Source organism: Glycine soja, chromosome 6 (assembly GCF_004193775.1).
Source record: "Glycine soja cultivar W05 chromosome 6, ASM419377v2, whole genome shotgun sequence".
NCBI classification, from domain to species: domain Eukaryota; kingdom Viridiplantae; phylum Streptophyta; class Magnoliopsida; order Fabales; family Fabaceae; genus Glycine; species Glycine soja.
Window position 1 is genome coordinate 7,835,758 of NC_041007.1, and position 21,551 is coordinate 7,857,308.

Below are 21,551 nucleotides of genomic sequence, written 5' to 3' on the forward strand. Positions count from 1 at the left end.
GATTGAAGTTGATGATCAGCTATGCAAGCATGCGGAGTACTCTGAATTTAGAAAATGAGACGAATTTGTGTGCAAGTACATTTTGTTAGTTGGTGATAATGTAAAAGGGATTATAGCATATTTGGAGTTTTTCCCCTCAAATTTCTTTGTGCTTGATTTCATTTTCATGATGCTACTCATCCAAAGGATCTGCGTACTGAAGTTTCACATCAAAACTTGATCAAATGCAGCAGAGCAAAAAAAATTTATTGCAAAGTGATTGATTTTCGATCACAAGTATTGATATCTTCCATGTTCAATTATTGTTTATATTTGCTTTGTTTCAACTCCTTGATTTCACTGTTTTGGGGATCTTGAACTATATAGGTGAATCAAATGAAGGTACAATCGAGAAGCATCAACCCAAATCCACTGCTAGATAGTGAGTGAAGAGTGCAAAACTATATAGCTCTTATAGTGCCTTTTTTGTTAACATTCATTCTGGATTCTAAGAATAAAATGACTTAGAGATGTTAGATATCAGACAAGGGAGAAAAATTGCTAACTTAAGTGGAGCATCTGTGGTCTCATTTGACAAATGACAATACATCTGGATGGCCATAAGACCCCCCTTACTGAATACAATCTCAATTTTAAACCTGAATTCTAATATGCATGTCAAACAAGTTACCGGTAGTATCCTTCATATGCTAAATTCTAATGTATGACTCAGGTTCTCTGTCATTTGTATGTGTTTTGTCTGCATATGCATGGACCCCTTTTGTTTTTGGGAGCCTTCATAAATCATTTAGTTTCTACTAGACAGGTATATTGATGACTATTTTCTTTTTGGCTGTGATTTTTGTTTTGCATCGAGATAATTCCACTTTTTCGTGTTGATTTATAGAGCAACATTGTGTTTATTCGCATTTCATTGATATGGTATCATTTTAAACCAAATATGAAGCTCAAAATTGCATTTTTTTAGAAGCTACAAGTATATTCGAGCAGAAAATTTGATGGACAATAGATGAAAGCACACCGAAGCGAGTAGTAGAGGTTGACCGATAATGTAAGTTGCAAGAATTGTAAATTGAAATACAAGTAAATGATTGGAAATGTAAAGACACCCCATTTCCCTAATAATAAACGTATTTGAGTTTGTTGATGGAAACATCACTAAGACGAATGATCAAGATCTCCTACACAGTGCTTGGAAACGTTTCAACAGTCTTGTTTTCTCCAGATCAATTATACCATTTCCCTATAAATTGCTACTAGCATCATATACCCCAATGATGCTTCAAAGGTGTAGAAAGAACTCAAACAGATTCTCCCTAGGTGACTATGTTAGAATTCTATAACTAAAAAGCAATGTTTTTTTTTACTATAGCATGACATTGAAGTGAAATTGATTACGTGAAAACTTTCCTGGACTAGAAATGAAAGAGCTCAAGCCTTTGTGGCGTTTTTAAGAGTGAGAGAAACAAAAATATTCAAATTTCTCAAAAATGATAAATTAATAATTAATATTTGTCAATAAAAAATGATAAATAACATGATTTCATTAGGAAAAAATGTGTCAAAATAAATATTTATAATATATAAATTTCCACTTTTTAATAAGAGTAAATCTACTCATGATGGTGATTAGTGATGAGTTTTCACTTTTCAACATAAAAGTAAAAAATATATATCTTGTCACTCATCTTATTTTCATTAGTTTTTTATGCTATTAATTTTTATTTTGATTTACATGATAAATGCCTAATGCCTATTTGATGTTATATCAGTAATAATATTGAACAATTTTTCAAATTAGACTCTGAAATTTAATAAATAGATTGATTTAGGAATTAAATTAATATATATTCTATCTAGATACAGTATTTGTCGTAAAAAAATCAGATATTCAATAAGAATTTTTTGTATAATTTTATTATTTTATTTTAAGAGCGAGTGTAATACTTGAACAACAAATTGATTGCGTCTGAAAAACAACAAATTGATGGTTTATATTTCGCTAACAAGTGTTCTCGTCGATACAACTTGTAGCATCTTTCGAAATTCTGCTCGCAAAGCAAAGCATTCGGTTCTTTTTCCATACTTCAATTTTAGCGGTGGCACTCAACCTGGAAAATGGTCCTTCCAATCTTTTGCAGCATCTCTTTCATACATAAAACAAATTAAAAATAAAATAAAATAAAGGATCTAATAAAGGAAATTGCTAGCTATAAAAATTGAAACTCAATGCTTCTCTTTCCATTTTGCGTTTTCATTGCGAATTAAAACAGTAGCTATGGCACCGTCTGGGTCAAGCAACAATGCCATGGCTTCTCCTCGTGTTCTTCATTTTGATCTAATTGAAGGAATGCAACTTGCGGTACAAGGCTTTTCGTTGAGTCGTAAATTATAATTTTAGCTAACTTTATATTAATATGGTGTTGTGTACATGTAGCTTATTTTAGAAAATGTGACATGTTGAACATCAAAGGGATTAGAGAAAAAGCACAATGCAAATAGAGTAGAGACTAGAGAGAAAGAAAAAGGAAAGAGAAAGGTGCAAGAAGATAGTGAAATCAGATTCTGAATCATTCCGTCCTATAACAAATTCAAAGTATGTCATACATATAGATACTCTTTGCAAGGGTACCTTCAAATTTGCTCTCATTTACTGAAGTGGTAAATTACCAACAACAAATCTTATAACCTTTACAAATTACAAGTAGCCTTAAGAATTAAAGTCACAACTTGAAGATCCATAACTATCAATAAGTAAAATATTAAATTTCTTTGGAATTAATATTGTTGATGCACTTGTACCCCTCTTCATTTCTATCATGAGTAAAGGCAATATTTCTTCAATATAAAATGACAGCCTATGCATTGAAGTGAACCTTCCAGGATAGGTAATTTTCATCCTAGTCTCTCGTTTACATATAGAGTCTTTTCCTGTGTAATGGTTTTTTGTTGTCTTTCTTCTGTAGCTATGCTAATAAAAGTATGATCTCTATGTTTTGTTGTATCAAAGATATGCCAAACTTGGTTATGCAAACTTTATTATTCATTTTCTGAAACAAATTTCAGTCCCATTTATACTTTCACATTTTTGGTGCAGCAAAATTATGATATTGCATTGAGAGAGCTCCCAAGTCACTTACCAAAAGGAATAACCTTGACCAAGTCACGGAATAGCTATCTAACTGGAAGAATAAAACCTGTGAATGATAACAGAGATCAACTCAGAAGTGGTATGCACTATTCCTACCTTAGGAAATACAATATTGAAGACTGGTTGCAAAAGCATTCTGAAGGGCATGCCAAAGGAGCCATATCAACAGCAGCTCTTATAGAGAATTTTATAGGGGGAACAGATGTACTGTCAAAGCAAATATATCATGTTCATAACTATGAGATTATGGTTAGTTTTGTTGTTATCATTATTGTCATGCCGAAAGGACAATTTTTTTTTTTGGACAATTTTAAGACTTTCTCGCATTGATAGGTATTTTCAAAAACCATTAATGGTGGCAGCCACATTTTCATTGCAGAATGTTGATAAGGGGCAAGAGGTGGAGATATTGGTGGCTAGCGGTAACATGGGCTATTTGGAAGTTTAGAAACAGAATGTTGTTCTCAAATGCAGAATTTGATATTAATCGATTGTTTGATGAAGCTATTTACGCAAGTGCTTTGTTTCAATAGCTCCACATGTTAGTTCCGCATTTCTCCCCTTTTGGCCCCTTGCAATTAAAAAGTTCCTGAAAAAGTGGGAATTTTTAAATGAATTAGCATATAGAACACCAGTTGATCAATTCCAGATAGTTGAATTCACATTGTAACGTTGATTATTTAATATTTCATTTCAATTATGTTTCCATGATCCCTGTATGCCTTCAATGAATTCTGTCAACTTTTGCTTGATTTCTTCACTACTTCTTTTGTTTTGAAGTGCCCCTTGCAACTCTCTTGCAATTTGTTTGTCCTATTAACTGCAATTCTTTTTCGCTCCAATTTTAATCTTGTGTGTTATATTGTCTTGACTACACTATTCAAGTGCCACCAAATTCATCAAATATAACAGTCTCATTCAATAAAGAAAAAAAGAAATCTCAAAAGACATAATACTTCTATTTTTGGGGATAAGAGAATAATAAATTAATAGAAAGAAATGAGAGAATTTTCATCTGGAGGATCATAAAAAATTGAGAAAGGAAAACAAAATAGTGAGCCATGTACATCATCACTAAATTTCCTATGCAAGTTGAAATCCAGGAAAAAATGGAGCCATGTAAAGAAGGAAAGGATTTTCAGTGTGCGAACTGTGTTTAAAAGAGAGATGATAGGGGAACTTTGAACAAACACGTCTGAATAAGCACAAATTCAGTACCCAAAGAATAAAAATAATCCTTCAAAGTTATCCAAATACATAGAGACTGTTTGAACTACAAGATCCAAATTACCATGTGCCACCCAAATATACTGAAAAGATATGAGGCCAGTGTAAGGTTTGACAACAAGCCAAAGACGCATGAAAAGAAAGAATTAAGGACCAGATTCAACCAACTGCAATGCTCTTAGCCAAATTAACCTTGAAACCAGTGATAGCCTCAAAGAACCTGAGAATAGAAAGAATTTTATTTTGATAAAGTTATCACTTTCGTCCACTAAAACAAGGATGCTCCTATTAATAGCAAACTAAAACAAGAATGCTCCTATTAATATTTAATGTAGTGTTAATGATAGCCTCTTATTAAAATTTTCTTTTTCTATAAATGCCTAAACTGTACATGTTGATTAAATGTAGTCTTTATTCCTACTATTGTAGCAGAGCCTTAATACTTTTTCTTTTGAAGTTAAAAGAATTATGTAACTTAATACTTTTGAATTTTTTTCATCAAAAAAGCCTTACATACGGCTCAATTTACAGACAGTTCAATAGAGATGCAAAAGAGGTTGTTTTATGGTTACTGGATGAAATTTCTCGTAGATAGAAAGAAGCTGAGAGATCTTTGATGCACAGGTGATTATGATACTTAGGTGTTTCACAAAACCTTTTATTTCATTTTTATTAAAAGAAAGTTTATGATAATTCTCCGAGTTACTTTCTAGTGACTTCTTTGTCTAGTGATACCTATAGACAGGAGAATATTATAAAGACTTGAAGGAAAGGAAAGGAAATGAACATTGTAATATAGCCATTGTTAGTTTACTTCCTTTTCTTCTAATGTTTTCCCCTTTTTGTTTTTTATGTTATTGAAGATCCTTACTATCATCATTGTTGTGTAAATTCCTTCTCTTCACTTTGATTTTTTTATTTTTTTTGTATAAGAAAATCATATATTGTAGTTGAACTCTGAAATGATTCTTCAATATGTTTAATTTTTCTCAGGTTCAATATTGCCACTGAGCTGACAGATCGTTGCAAAACAGAAGGGGAACTGGGGCTGATTGGAATATTAGTTTGGATGAGGTTCATGGCTTGCAGGCATCTCACATGGAATAAGAATTTTAATGTAAAACCTCGGTAAACAATTATCCTTTCACTCCTTTTACTAATTATTCTTTCCATAGAAGTTCTTGTTTCATATCCATTGTGTGATAATTATACCACTGCTTTTGTTCTTGTTTTGTTAACAAATTATATTTCCACTGTCTTACCTTGTTTCAAAAACAGATAGTTAAAGGGTTGGGAGAGACTCTGGTTGGGGCATATCCAGGACGTGCAACGACCTTCATTATGAAAAAAACAAACCTAAAATATCCAGTGGTAATGTTGATTGATCTTAATAGCTATTTATTAAACTATGCATCATTAAGTTGGATCATGTTAAATCACTTTGAATTAACTAGTTTTACAAAACATATTTCTTAAATTAACACGAAGCACAGCCATTCATGCATACACTCAAGAATGTTATGATTTGGTTATAGGTTACCAGTTACCCAAGCAAGCTAATGCGGTTGTACAGTAAGAAGTCCATTATATTCAGATCAGACTCCAATGCTGAGGACCTTGAAGGGTTTGCTGGTGCTGGTCTTTTTGACAGGTAAAATGTGTGGCACTTAAAATCAGATATAAATTAACAGTGTATTGTAATACTGATACACTTGAAATGTAGTTGGATGACTAAGCATTAGAATCTCTTCCCAGGGAAATTGTAAAATTTTTACAATTGCATTTTCTGCTTGCTTGGATGTCATGCTACCTATAAGTTCTTGCTCAAATTTCTTGCAGTGTAATTATGGATAAGGTTGAGAAAGTTGTGCTAGACTACTCCAAGGATCCAATAATTGCTGATAAACCATTTCAAACCTCACTCTTCTCAAGAATTGCAAAGGCAGGAAAAATCTTAGAGGACCTTTATGGTTGCCCTCAGGACATTGAAGGAGTGGTTAAAGATGGGACAATATTTGTAGTTCAGGCAAGACCATAAATTTAATATCATAAAATATTGCCTGAAAATTTCCACTGTAATTGAATCTGTTGATATATGATATATGTCGACAAAGTCATGCTACCTGAGGTTAGATTTGCTTCCTAAGATGAATTTAACCTCTTATTGCACGAATTGAACAAGATAATGAGACATTATTGGCCTATTCTTGCTTCTTTTTGTGTGTGTGCTAAAGTGAAAGTGAAAACCACAACTAAAAGACTAAGCACATTTGGGTAAAATAGTTTAACTCAGCACTTGTTCAATAAGCTTTTATCAATTGAGAATGTATTAATAAATTTGGTTGGGAAGCTTCTTGAACTAAATTAAAAAGAACTTATTTTGAAAAGTTTAAACTAGAAAGAGCCTATAAAGATCATAACCCACTGAGCAAACACCTAACTCTTAGCAAAGAGGACACCTACTTGATTAGCAGTTAAGTACATCGAAATAGTTACCATGATGGACTTTTGGACATGAAACCTGTGCAATAGTGGCCTTGCTGGAGAACATACTGTAGAATCTCATACCAGTCTTCTGCAACTAAAATCTAAATATCAGAAATAATGGCACCATATAGACATTTTTAATGATTGCTTTGAAAAATATATATAGGATGCTTTTTAATTTGCTGACATTGTAAATGATAATGTATCAAAATTACATTAAAAAATGATTACGAGATAATCTTGTTGCTTCAAAAAATAGATAAAAATTATACGGTAAAATATGTTTGGAATCTTTATAAAATTTGAAAAGTATTAATTTCGTTTTTATCAAATTTTTCTAATTAATTTGGTCCCTATAAAAATAAAATATATTTTGATTGATTCTCAGTGATAATTCTGTTAGACGGTGATCTGACGTAACCAACAAACATATACGTGTAATTTGATTACAAATGAATTAAACAATTTGTGGCAACTAAGATTCCCCAAAATAAATTAAAAAAAAAAATTTCGGCTAAAAACCTCCAAAAAGTTATAATTTTATTTTCTTGTATTTTTTTATGAAAGGAATTAAGAAAGTAGAAAGACAAAGTAATTAAGTCATTTAGTCACGTCACGTGAGAAATTATTTAACAAAACTTCCACTAATGATCAACAAAAATATATTTTATAAATTAAAAATAAAGTTGCATGAGAACAAAATTAATACTTTCCAAATTTTACATAACCACAAACATATTTTACCCAAAATTATAATAATATGATTATTTAAGTACTTGGAATTAAAATAAAATTATAAAATATAATCACATTTACTTTATAATATATTTTAATTAAACAGATTTTGTACAGTACATTGTTCATAAATATATATTTTTTTAATTCTTATTAATCATTTAAAGAATAAAAAGATTTAATTGGTGTTACACTCTTCTTTTAAATAAAATTTTAGATTCAAGGATTGTGAATGATGATGATTATAAAAAAAGTACTATTTATGTCTCGTGATATTACAAACTTAAAAAAAAATCACATTAGTGTCAATTAAATGGTTAGAGAATTAAATTAGTAGTCAGTAGATTATCTTTATCCTAAAAAAAGCGTTAGTGTATTTATTATTTATAATTATAAAGTCTGGACATAGTATATTATGTTATGTGATAGTAATCACAATAATAATAATGACTATATAGATTGGTTATTGACAAAATAATAAAATAATAATAACTATTATTAAAAGAATGATATTGTTCAACAAAAATTGATTTTTATTACAATTTTTCATTCTAAATAAGGTTATTGTTTAACAAAATTTGATATTGAAAGTCTAACATGATAAAGTTTGTTGCTAGTAAAATCTGATACTTATACAATTTTAAGTATTTAAACATTTTTTTGTTATAGGATACTTTTAATTATTATTATTATTATTATTATTATTATTATTATTATTATTATTATTATTATTATTACATCACTGACAATATACCAACAATAATTGATATAAATGAATTTATGTCTCTTAATCTTGAATTTGAATTCTAATTAATCTCTCCGTATGAAATAAATTGTATAATCATCAGTGAAAACAAATATATCACTGGCAGTATTGCTGACACATTTCTATCTCCTAGAAACTAAGAAGTATCAAACGCCTAATCCTCCTCATCCATCATCCACACTTTGAAGAACTAAACATTTAATGAAGTTTACTGGTTGATAGCGGGATTTTTCTTAGAAAAAAGGAAGCTCAATAGACTTATGTTTCATAATTTCTGAGAAGATAATATATAATGCTCTGTATTGGTGTGATAAGATAATGTGCAAAATATTCACACACAAAAAATGTACTAAAATAAATATCCTGCTGCTCAGTACTTTCTACACGGGCATTATTCCTTTGAAAATGGTTTAGAATAATCTCTCTGTGCGAAAGAAGATATTGCTTTTATTCTATTTTCCAAAATATAATCAAATGTATATACATAATCATGTCAACCTCTAGGCTCCTATTTTCTACTATTTTCTAATTAAATTAAGAAGCCAAAAATTGAACATTGACCAGAAGCTACAGGAATATACAACCCGAAAACACACGTATGAGATGAACGCAAGGCTCTTCATCGATGACTGAAGTTGTCAAGGAATACAAATGTTAGATGTCCGATCGATGTTGCGTAGAAGATGTTAGATGTGAGATGAAAGCAAGCAAGGCTCTTTTTCACCGATGACTTAGGTTGCAACAGAAAATACACAATGAATAGCAATCAACATCAACCATGCAAGCATGCATGCATAGTCCCAAGTTCTCTTTCCATTCCAAGTGCCCCTCTGTTCAAGATGTATATAGCTTTCAACCGAGCCCCTTCCTTTAGAGTATTTAAGAACTAGATGAGATATGCATCATGCTCAGCTGAAAAGTAAGAAATCCTTTAGATGATTAATATTTCTATTCATGAAAATCTTCATATGGTGAGGATCCACTTGAAGAATCACTGTCAAATGGAGTTGTCTCTCGTGGTGATGATGGTAGCGATTCTCTCTGTTGTGAAGTAGAACCTGAAAGAGATTCAAACTTCATTCCTCAAGTAATCAAATGAACATGAAGCGATTCGATTAGCAGAAGAAAAAAATAAATGTCAGGAAATCAAATATCAAAACACAACACAGCCTTTGATAAAAAACAACACAGCTTTGAATGGTTAATTTCAAACCTAGACTCATTCGAAGAGTTGAGAAAGATAATGCGAGTTTATTGTAAATGTTAGATTCAAAAGGCCAGTATAATCTTGAATGTTAGGGGATTCAATCAACTAAAGTACTACATCCATCTCGTATTACATGTCAATGCTATTTTGAGTATTTTAGTTGTATCCTAATATGTCATTTTAGATAACCAAGAAAACATTAATTATTTTTCAATTAATACCCTCAATTTTTAGTATCTTCACTAAATACTTAAATTGATTCGCAACTACATCCTAACTCTTTTAGTTACCTTAAAAGACAAATAATGAGAGGAAACAACACACAATCATTAGAGAGTGAGAGAGAGAAAGAGGAAAGTAGTTTAGGATAGATGGTCAAAGTATATACAGCACCTCACAAACAGCTTAAATTCATGCAAGTGTTATTCATATTAAAAATGATCATTATAGCAACCACCATGAGTACGTAAGCAATCATGAGTAATCCAGCCAAGTAATAGAGAAATTACTGAAGTTAGAACCCATTATGCTTTTACTTTATTCAAGCAATCAGCTCTAAAGAATAGGATAATCCATGTTTAGAAAAAGAGCATTGCATAATCCAAAGAAAATTGCTACAACAATCCCTTAACAGATACAACGTAAAAGGCCAGAACATTCTTCCTAAAAACTTAAATTCTACTCGTCTTTCTTAATTAAGGAGGCAGAAAATTTAGGTGCAGTACCATAGGTACTTTGGTGTTGTTGATTAACCAAAATTGAGTTTCATTGAAGGTTGGTGTGGTGGGTTACTGAAATGAAACTTCAATTTTGATCCGAGAATAGAACCAAAAGGTCCTACGCACTGCACCTAAGTTATGTCTAAAGGAGAAATAGGACCTTCAATTTTCTGGCATACTTCCTCGCAAGTCCTAATCTTTGGAGTTCTTCCTCAACAAACACATTTGGAAGTTCAAACCTACCTCCATAACAAGCCTTCTGTCTGGACAACTGACTAGCTGAACTCTATAACTAACAGAATTATTGCAGATGGAATTTTAGACCACAGGCTTCTCTTCTTTCAAGTACATGCAGGCCAGGTTCAGTAACAGTACCCATTTATGTTTAAACTGTAAATCACCTAATTTTAAATGGAATAGTTTTTAGGAATTCTTGGTGAACACATGGTATATCCTTTCACTGTGGAACAATTTCTCATCACCTGTTCAGATGGTTTTGGAAAGGCTTTACCATCAGTCTGGCTTTTGGGCATGGGCTGGTATTGTTTGGTGCTTGACTTCTTAAGAACAAAAGATCAATAAAGAAAAGGTTTTGGCAAGAGTAGAGTATGAACTTTATATCCGTAGCTATTTTTGAAATTCTCAGGCATATTTACTTGGAGAATGCCGGTACTTTCAAATGTCTTTTTCAATTATATTAGATTTGGGATATGATTGTGTTTAAGGCTTCTTTTTGGTGCTATGCTAATAGCTTTGTCAAGAGAATTTATATTACTAATATGTCTTAAAATGTGGATTTGAACCTAACTCAACCCCAAAAGCTAACTCATAGGGGGAGGATTGTCCCCCACTTATATACTCTATATTGACCTTATCTCTAGTCAATGTTGGGCTTGAGTTTTTTTCAATACACCCCTTACACTCAGCACTTTTGGGCTTGGTGTGTGGATGACATGGTGGGTGGTCCATTTATTGGATTTAAGAAAGACTCTAATAACATCTTAGAATGTGAGGTTGGACCTATCTCAACCCCAAAAGTTAGCTCACACAGTGAGGATTGCCCCCCAATTATATGCACTCTATATTGGCCTTATCTCTAGCCAATGTGGACTTGGGTTTTTCCCAATAATATGTAGAGAGAAGGACAAGTTTGTTTCATCCTTACCTTGAGCAATTTTAGTTTGCTTTCTTTTTTATCCTTGAGGGGAGATTTCTTATCCTTTTAATAATAATTTTTTGGCCATACATATGTTCTAAAAAATCCAAAAAAACAAAAATATGTCCATGAAACAATTGAATATTAACTAGACTGTCTAGAAAAACAATAAAAGCAATAGCATGAAAGTGACAAATAAACCTTTCTGTCCTCTGGAACGGAACTTCTTAGTGTGCCTCCTAATAAGCTTTTTAGCTCTTGTAATCGTGAGCTGCCGAGCAAAAGGAGAGAAATCCATATCACTTTCACTCCAATCACCTTGAAAATCATTCTCTGCTTCTCCCCTCATAGTTCGGAGCACAAATGCCTTTGCCTTGCGGCGTTGAGTACTGAACAGTCCTCTAATGGATGTTACAAATCCATCACCTGCACCATCACTTGGACGCTTAGGCCAAGATGGTGGATATTGATCAGATTTTCCTGCCTGGCCTTCATTGTCACTTAAAATAAGATCAATTTCAGGAACACCAGCACCAGTGGGTCTATTAAATTTCCGACCCTACATAATCCATATAAAAGATACACATTTAAAGGATTTAGCAGAACAGTTAAAGTTGCCACCAAATAGACCCATGTTATCAATACAGTGCTTTTCTTGATTGCTAAAGGCTATTTTAAAGGAAATTGGAAAAACAATTTCACTCAACTTCTTTTTCTGTCAGTTTACTGTGACAGCATGTTTGTTTTATAACATCCACATAAATTTGCAGTGGTAGGTAAAAACAGCATATATGATTAAAAAGGAACAGGGTTGTATATAATTATTAACAACAAAATGAAAGGAGGAGAAAGGAAACTGTAAGTCATTCATCACCTGCATTCCAGTTACAGACTTTAGGACTCCCCAGATGATGTGCTTCTTAACTCGCGAGAAGAGTCTTCGCCAAGTTCCAGTAAACTCGGTTCGATGAAATTGATCCATCAGTAATTTGAGATCATTTACAACAAATCTCTGCCCTTCATATGTAACCAATAACTCAACCTGTAAGAAATAATCCATGACATTTAGCTGAAATTTGAATTATTGCATCAGAAGTGATGATAGATAACAATTTTACCAAAAGGCCCAAAAATACCAACCTGACTAATTTTGATGTTGTGAAACTCCATCATCTTCCGTGGCCTAGATCTCTTCTCTTCATGTGATTTAGCCACCTTTTTTTCTTCATGAGATGAGCGACCACCTTTCACACCTTTTGAATTATTCTTAGCAGCTTCATCTTGTTGCTCAGTAGAACCAAATTGGCCATTTTTTGAGGAAGAAAAGCTTTGTAGCACAAGTTCATTAGCTACAGATTCTGCCACAGTCTCTTCCCAAGTTCTGTCAAAAGATGATGTCCTTCTCAACTCGGGGGTTGCACCATTGCCAGGGTTTGCTTTGACATTTTGTGTTTTGGATGCCTGCAAGAAGGTTTCAGAAACTCCTTGAGAAATGTAGCATCTAAATTAATAAATTGGGAGAACATGAGAAAAGAAAAATTTATTTTCCTCCCTAGCTCTCCATCAATGCAGACCAACGTTAGCATTTGCTGATATTATTAATAATCTGACCTGAGAACCATGTATTAGCAATTCATCAAATACTCACTTGAGCTGAGTCAACATGGGCTGGAGGCTGACTTGATGTGGGAAATAGCATTGCAGATATGCCAGATTTGGATGAAGCCTCAGACTCTTTTGTTGTGTGACTGTTTGAAGCAGAAGCTTCAAGAACTGATGAACCTTTCTTTACACGCCTTGCACCAGCAGTGGTTGAAACCTTCCAAACCTCCTAAACAAATAACCACTATTTTAACTTTTGACATGGTTCTTCTGCTAACTTAGCCTTGATTTTTTATACATCATAATATGAGATTTGTAATCTTAAACTAACCTGACGACGTTGGGAATCTTGTTCTTCTTCTGGGAAGAAATATTCCCACATCATTCTGTACATCGTCTCTGTTAAATGGATCTTAAGGGGATAAATCTCTATCTATAGTGAAAAGCAAGTTCATGTAAGAAACAGGCCAAACCAATCTAGACATTCTAAGCAATTGCAAGTTTAGCTACAGATTCTGAAAAACACACAATGCAGATTTAACATTTTCTAGCTCTTTGGTATTTACATTTACTCTGTCATTGCAATTGGCTGTTCAATATGTGAATATGAACTTCACATTGCAATAGTTTTTTCAAAGAAAGGTGTATCGCGGTAATCATTGCAATGTGAACTAGCCACTTGTCGTGAGAGTTCCATAGATTCGACTCGTGGACTCAACTCGTAAGAGTTTCATATAAAAATAATAACAAAATATTTATAAATAACATATCCATTAAACATTTCAACAATATAATAAAGAAAAATAATAAACGATAAATTTCACAATACTTAAATAACCAAGGTTAGTAATGCATCACTACTAGATAATAACTTGCAGATGTTATAGTAGTGGTAGATCATTCCCATCGAGAGTTTGATGTTATTAGAGAACAAGGGTTTGATATTATTAAATGTGAGAATTTTTTTATTCGGGAACAACACACTAAATGAAGATATGTTGACTACTAAACAAACAGAAAACAATTCAAAATGACTTATATTTTGGTCTAATTTTTTTAACTTGTTGACTCGGTAGTAAACTCGAGAGTCTACCGAGTTTACTTAGAGTTTATAGAGTCTACTAAAAAGAGAGTTTACACACGAGTCAACTCACAAAGGGTAAGTGGATTCGTAAACTCGCAAGAGTTAACAAGTTAACTCAAGAGTTTGATAACCATGATTACCTCAAAAAGTTCAAGGGGAGAATTCCCATCCTTTGGAGCTCCTTGTCGTGCATCCACTCGAAGCATCACTTTTCTGGAAAAGAATTTCAAAAAGGAGTAGTCATGCAATATGATACTTGCAGCAAATACAAACACAAATACAGCAGGATTTAATATGCAGTAGCTCACCCTTTTAAAAAATTTAGTATAAATCACAGTCACCGGAATGATACAAATCACAGTCAATTCATCACTGAATGACCCATTGGTGAGAATCAGTCAGTGGAATGATTTTTGGTGGAAAGAGAATGCAATGATAAATACTGAAATCTGAATGTTTTGGGATGGAAACAAGGCCAGAGCAACCTGGTTAAAGACTGCAAGATCTGGGACTGGAAACTAGCAGAGCCAAACTGCATCTGAGACAAGGACCAGGGCCTAATCTACAACAGAAAACAGGGCAAACCACATTTTGGACAAAAAACCGGTGGGGCTCAAACCGTGTCCAGGACAAGTGGCTAGTTCACATTTAGATGTGTTAAGAAAATCCAGCAGCATCAACAAACAGCACGAGGATATTTCATCCTGAAACACCTGAGGAAAGGTTGTTAGAGGCGACAAAAGCCACAGGTTAACAAGAGGAGAGAAATGATGCCAAACGCTGAAAATGCATGAGGCACAAGACCCAAAACTGATGAAGGGAAGGCAGATTGGAGACAAGGACAGTAGTGCAAGGTTGATGTTGTAGAGATCGGCAACAACGGGGGCTGAGACACGCATATGGAAATCAGGATACTATTGGATATTTCTCATTCATTCTAATAGTTTTACTTTATATGCAAGGAGGTACTTCCTTCTTAAACTTACAGAAAGTAATGGGTGAGGAGGGAGGAAGCTGTATTTTACAACCTTCTGGTGATGAAAACAGGAGGAGCACTTCTGACTTATTGTGCTTGTAGTCATGTAAAACTATATCATGACCACAAGCACAACAAATGGGTGAAGGTAGAGAGAGAGAGAGAGAGAGAGAGAGGGAAGGAAGGATGGATTTGAATCAGAACCTCAAAAAAAAAAAATCAAAACATAACCTATCTCCAAAAGATTAACACAATGTATAAAATCATATTTATTAAAGCTGGATGTTGGACAAAGAAATGATCAGATCGCTGGTTCAGACTATCCAAAAAATTGATAGAGCAAAAAACCCATCAAGAACCAGCCTAAACTAGGTAAGAAATGGTGCAGAAAACCAATTTGAACCGCTTTAAATTTTTTTATTCTGAAACATTTTTAAAATAAATGAAGACTCATGTATGGGATATATGTATAGACTGTTACAATTTAACTATTTATGATGATTTTTTTTCTCTTGTAGAACTTGTAATATGAACCTCATGTAAATTTAAATATTTGCCTAATTTAACTTTTTAACAATATACTATTTTAATGTTTAATTTATTATATAATAATAAAAACATATATTTTTATTGCTGATTTAACCATGAACTATGAACTAGTACCTTCACCAATTCTATAGTTGGTCTAAAACCATTGATAGAGGTTAGAACAGCATGGCAACAAATATCATAACAACATAAGCACCAATTAAGAGAAAGTCCAATAAAATTACATACTTTCCCCATTCGGATGGAGGATTCCATGCTGACAAAAGCATATCTGACTTGACATTAGGCAGGCAGTTTCTGACAACAAAATATTTTGTTGTAAACCGAGCAATGCCGACATCCTTGTAATCCCGGTCAAAGTCATATATCTAAGTATTTGGCAACATGAAACCGAATCAGAATAATCTTCCAAATTGTGGCCAAAAAGAAATGAATTAAGAAAGTTACATAACAAATTGCTAGCAAGGAACCATCATTCTCCGGAAAGGAACAAGAACAAGAAAGAACAACCAAACTAGAAAAGACTAATGTGATTTTTCCATGATCCCCTCCCCCATAGCAGTAAGGGATAAAGCATTCAATGGCATACAAAGGTAGAAGGTAAACATTAGTCATGTAAGAATGCCTTCTATATATATCATCTAGTCATGGGAAAATTGAGTCTTAGCCCGTGTCTGGGAATCGAATTTCACTAGAAATAATCACCTTTTTTTCTGAAGCTCTCTCAGAAAGTTCACAAAAAAAAGTAATTAGTTCTCCAAAATAAACTAAATTAAACAGACGTCAATGCAAGAAACTTTTAGAATGTATCTAATAAATATAAATATTATGCAAGACTTGATACATAGAAGATCCGGCATTGAGACAACAGTGTATACTTCGTGAGAAGCAAATTTAAGGTGGACTCACTAAATTTTGGAAGGAAACATAAAGAGAAGTAAGAGAGAATGGGTTTGGAAAATAATTCTTACCATGTCATTAATCTCAGCTTCAGCAAAGGATTTACCATCAACAAGCATACTCCAAGCAACTCTGTTAATTTGCAAAGATATGCGCATAGCATAGGAAGGACTTTTGTTCTTCTCCTTTTCTGTTAGCCGTAGTTGCGCAGCTTTTTGAAGAGCCGTCCTTAATGACGCAGATGCTGCCTTTCTAGATATTTGAGCAATTACAAGCTCTCTCTTCAGTCCCTGGACCTGTAAGTGTTGGACTATTGTTCATTAGGTATGCACATTTGTCATCTACTGATATATGCATATACAAAAAAAATCTACACATCTCAAAACTCTATCGCAAACACAATAGGAGAACAAATTAACTCGTGAAAGCTTAGGATTCCTCAAATGCCAATGAAAAATGAAACGTGCTTCTTTCTATTAGAGTAGTTTTAATTTGTGTGAATTGGGTAATGCCACAGCTAACAATTAGTTGACATTTGTAATAGTGATACCACCGTGACTAACAGTTAGTTAAAGATATAGTTTCAGTTTCTCTAACAGTACAGCTATAAATAGCTGAACTCATCCTCCATTGTATATGTGAATTCATTTTTCAGAATCCAATTCAATTTCTCTGTTTTTCTCTCAACCTTAATACCTCCACTCCTAACAAAAGGGGGAAAGAACCATAAATTTTGATGGAATGCTGCTACACCGAGCATCATTATTAAGAATATAAAGACTGAACTGGATCTGTGATTTCAATCAGAAAAACAGTAACTGAATGGCTTCCCAGTCTTGTTAGCTGTAGTTTAAGTGTTCAACAGAACCCAAACTAATTAAGGGTCGAAGGCCATGAGAAACAAATAACAAATACAGTAAAATACAACATAACATATGGCTAACTCTAATGGCTGTCATCCACCATTGATAACAATGGGTGCAATAAAATAGGAGAATTGGTCAACTATACATTAAACAAATTCTAAAGATAAGGAAAGAAAAAGTAACAGTAACAAAATAATACAAGCATTAGGGAATTAATAAATATTCTTAAAATGTGAATTTGGGTCAAACTCAACCCGAAAAGCTAGTTCGTAGAGTGAGGGTTTCCCTCCACTTATATACTCTATCTTAACACTATTTTTACCCGATGTGAGACTTGAATTTTCCAATACACTCCCTCACATACGACACTTTTGAGCTTGGTGTATGGATAATATGGTAAATGACCCTTTTAATGAATGGATCTAAGGATAAGTTTTGATACCATCTTAGATTTCATCTTAAAACCAATTGGCATTGAAGTTGTCCAACAAATAAGCTGCACCCAAAGAGTTAAGACAGGCAATGAGGGACTTCTTAACACCCCCTTCCACAAATGCCTGTTAGAACAGACAAGCCTATTAGAATGTGGATTTAGGTCTAACTCAACCTCAAAAGCTAACTCATGGGATGAGGGTTGTCCCTCACTTATATACTGTATCTTGGCCTTATTTCTAGACAATGTGAGACTTGAGTTTTTTCCAATACACCCCTTTCACGCCCAACACTTTTGGGCTTGGTGTGTGGATAACATGATGGGTGGTTCGTTTAATGGATCTAGGATAAGCTTTGATATCATCTTAGAATGGGAGTTAGAGTCTAACTCAACTCCAAAAGCTAGCTCATAGGATAAGGATTGTCCTCTACTTATATACTCTATCCTAACACTATCTCTACCAATGTAGGACTTAAGTTTTTTCTAATAAATATCTTAGAATTTGTATTTAGGCCTAACTCAAATATACAAAACCAGCTTGTAAGATGTGAATTACTCCCCAATTACATACAATACTTTGATCATATCACTAGTCAATGTGGAACTAAACCACCAACCTTGAGGCTACAATTAAGGTCACAAGCCTACAACTAAGGTGGATAGGGGTGACTACAACTAAGGTGGTTTTCCATCTCCCCCCCCCCCCCCAGGATATTGGCCTAGAGCATGGCAAATGTTGGTGGCCCAACATTGGATCTAAGATAAACTATAATATCATCTTAGAATTTGAACTTAGAGCCACAAAATTCAACCCTGCAAAACTGGCTTGTAAGATGAGGGTCCCTCCTATATACACTATTTTGGCCATATTACTAGTCAATTTAGGACTAAACCACCACCCTTGAAACTACAATTAAGGCAGCCCCCAAAGAAACCACAACTAATAATACAATTAGGGGGTGTTTGGTACACGGGAAATTCTTAGTTTCTTGGGAATCTTAAATTAAAAAAGTTTGCTTCCCATGTTTGGTTTGTTTTTTAAAAAATAACATTCCCAGGAGCCAGGAAACAATGTTTCCCAAGAATTTTTTTGGCTACATTTCCCACAAAAATATTCCCGGGGGGAATCTAACTTTTCCAAGTTAAGAAACAAGTTTTATTGCTGTAAAAATATCATGTTACTCTTACTAAATCATTTATAATGTGATAAATAAAGTTTGTGGTAAAAAATATTGTTACTCTTTTATTCCCAGGAAACTTACGAGAGTTTTTATAACCAACCAAAAACTTTAGTCATTCCTAGGTATCATGGAATCATGATTCCAAAGATTCGTGATTTCCAAAAATGATGATTCACGAGCATGAAAAAGGTTTCCACGTACCAAATGCCTCCTTAAGGTGGGGAACAAATGACTGCAATTAAGGCGGCTTTCCAAAATAATAAGCCCTAAAATATAGGACCTAATAACTGCACAGCTGTACAGAAGATTCTGTTTGTCTCTAGAAATTAGGGACTGATCACCATCCAAATGTTCAAAAATTAGGGACCTAATTAGGGACTAGCTCTCCTCCCACATACTTCTTTTCTTATACTAAATTTCTTCTTTTATATTGAAGAGTGACTTTTTAACCTTAATTAATGTAATACTAACAGCTAATAATCAACCTCTGTCAATAGATACTAATATTTCAAGTACCGAAACCATAAAATATCACAAAGCAAAGTACTTGCCTGATTTTTTTTTTTGTCTATGATAGACCCAACTGGGCAGCACCAAAAAATAATATGAACAAAAACCCAGTGTCAAGTAATTTTTATTAAAACCCACTGCCACTCTAGTCAATGTAGCTAGAAGTGACAGAATAAAATCTTGAGAATGATTCGAGTGCTCCTCAAACACTTGCCACTCTCATACTACTTCTACACTCTTCTCTCCATCATCTCTTTCTATTAATATTGTTCTGTTTGCTATCAACCTATAACCAATTTCTGTTAGTTGGTTATAACTTATAAACTTCCTAACTATTTTTCAACCCCTTGTATTCCTACTGACATACATTTTTAATAAGAAGTCTGCTATCAGTCTACAGCAGGACCAGAACATTTAGGAACAAACATCTATACTTCAAATAAAACTATACAGTCAGATCAATTTAAAGATTGTTAAAAAAATTCATTTCTTACCAACAAAGATCTCCCACCAGATATCATCCATAAGTCACTTTCCTTTTCTTGATGTGGATCCATAGAAGGGTCACACCAAAGAGACAATTTTCGAATATCATCAAGAAGCAACCTTTGTTCCCTCTCTCTTTTTTCAAGGTTGATTTTTGCAAGTTCCACCTCTTCGACACCATCAGGTACCACTTCATCTGCTTCCTCTTCAACATCTTCATCATCTTCAACAGGAAAGGATAAGCTACTTTTTCGAGGCCTGCATTGTGTACAATACACTTATTTAATTTGAAGAACTCATCATATATCACAACATTTTGGACTTTGATTAAATTTCTTGAAGGGCAAAAGGAGATCAAGATCACAATGAGTGTGCTTGTTTCACAGATTAAAGTTCATTCCTGGGAATGTAAACATGACAAACTATAATGAATCAACAATGGTGTTAAATATAATGAAAACTACAAGTTAGATATTAAACACAATGAGATAAATAGTAAAGCAATAAGGAGTGAATCACAACATACATTGGTGTTTGGAGTACGTAAATAGATAAAATTGTTTTAGAATGACTGCAAGCACAGTACATTTGTCCTTACTTTGGCAGGCGTGCAAATAAAAGATTGGTCAATACATCCAGCATGACCTGAAACTGGCGTGATGTCATTGTCGCCGTTATATCATCACAATTGAATTTGAGCTCCTTCAAGGGCTTCACCTGCAGTAGTTTTAAAACGAGTATTAACGACATCCATGACAAAGAGGAACACACATGCATTTACTGGGGGGGGGGGGGGGGTAAACATTTATATGTTAACAGATTAGGTATAGGACTCACCTTCAGTTCTGGAGTGCCCCCTTTGTGCCTTGTATACCGAAAGTACATATCACAAGGCATAAAAACTCTTTCAAGAAGAGCACCTGTACGCAATATTTTTGGAGAGCTTTTGAGAATTTTTGGAAGCCACTGCAATCCAGCTCCTGGATCAACATCTGTTGGTGCAACATGAGCCTGCACATCCTCCAACATAACAGAGAATTCCATTCTTTTCCATGTCATTTCAGGTTGGTATTCGTTAATTTGTACATCTTTAGTAGCAAGTACTTGCTCAATCATCTCATAACCAACATGAAGGATTGAATGAAATGACCGGGCTAAAACTCGGCCACTTACAGCAGCAAGCAAAAATCTACCCTGTTTGACAAAAAAATTGAGATTTTAAAAAAGATGAGTGATGTCTACATTGTTAGTAAGTGAATAAAAAATTCAAATAAAGAAGTATCAATGAGGTAAAAAATAAACAATCACGTACATAATCAAGGCCCTATATTTTTGCAAACCACAGGTAAATAAATAGTTTTTTTTATCAGCAAAAAGTAATTTGTATTATAATATTAAGATTCGTACAAGTGGAACTGTTATATTTACACTGTTGCCATACTATGTGTAGACCTATGGTGTCCTAATACAAGCTGTATTGCAAGAATTAGGCATTCATAGGTCTGGATTTATCTAG

General features: G+C 33.5%; 1 protein-coding gene across 9 annotated transcripts in view; it reads right to left on the reverse strand.

The window, feature by feature from the left end:
* Positions 1–8,775: 8,775 nt before the first annotated feature.
* The window catches only part of LOC114415275 (protein SABRE-like), a 35,723-nt gene continuing 22,947 nt past the window's right edge, over positions 8,776–21,551 (reverse strand). For 7 of the 9 annotated variants that reach the window (XM_028379883.1, XM_028379882.1, XM_028379884.1 and 4 more), the window contains 12 exons: positions 20,873–21,229; positions 20,634–20,752; positions 20,044–20,293; positions 16,631–16,855; positions 15,888–16,027; positions 14,275–14,347; positions 13,382–13,483; positions 13,097–13,279; positions 12,589–12,909; positions 12,323–12,490; positions 11,650–12,007; positions 8,776–9,424 (listed from right to left, as the gene is read on the reverse strand). In XM_028379883.1, the coding sequence (XP_028235684.1) occupies positions 9,315–9,424; positions 11,650–12,007; positions 12,323–12,490; positions 12,589–12,909; positions 13,097–13,279; positions 13,382–13,483; positions 14,275–14,347; positions 15,888–16,027; positions 16,631–16,855; positions 20,044–20,293; positions 20,634–20,752; positions 20,873–21,229 (2,406 nt within the window). In that variant the 3' untranslated portion in view covers positions 8,776–9,314. Of the gene's footprint in view, positions 9,425–11,649; positions 12,008–12,322; positions 12,491–12,588; positions 12,910–13,096; positions 13,280–13,381; positions 13,484–14,274; positions 14,348–15,887; positions 16,028–16,630; positions 16,856–20,043; positions 20,294–20,633; positions 20,753–20,872; positions 21,230–21,551 lie in introns of those variants that run through there. The other 2 variants (XR_003667339.1, XM_028379890.1) reach the window with 2 other exon arrangements.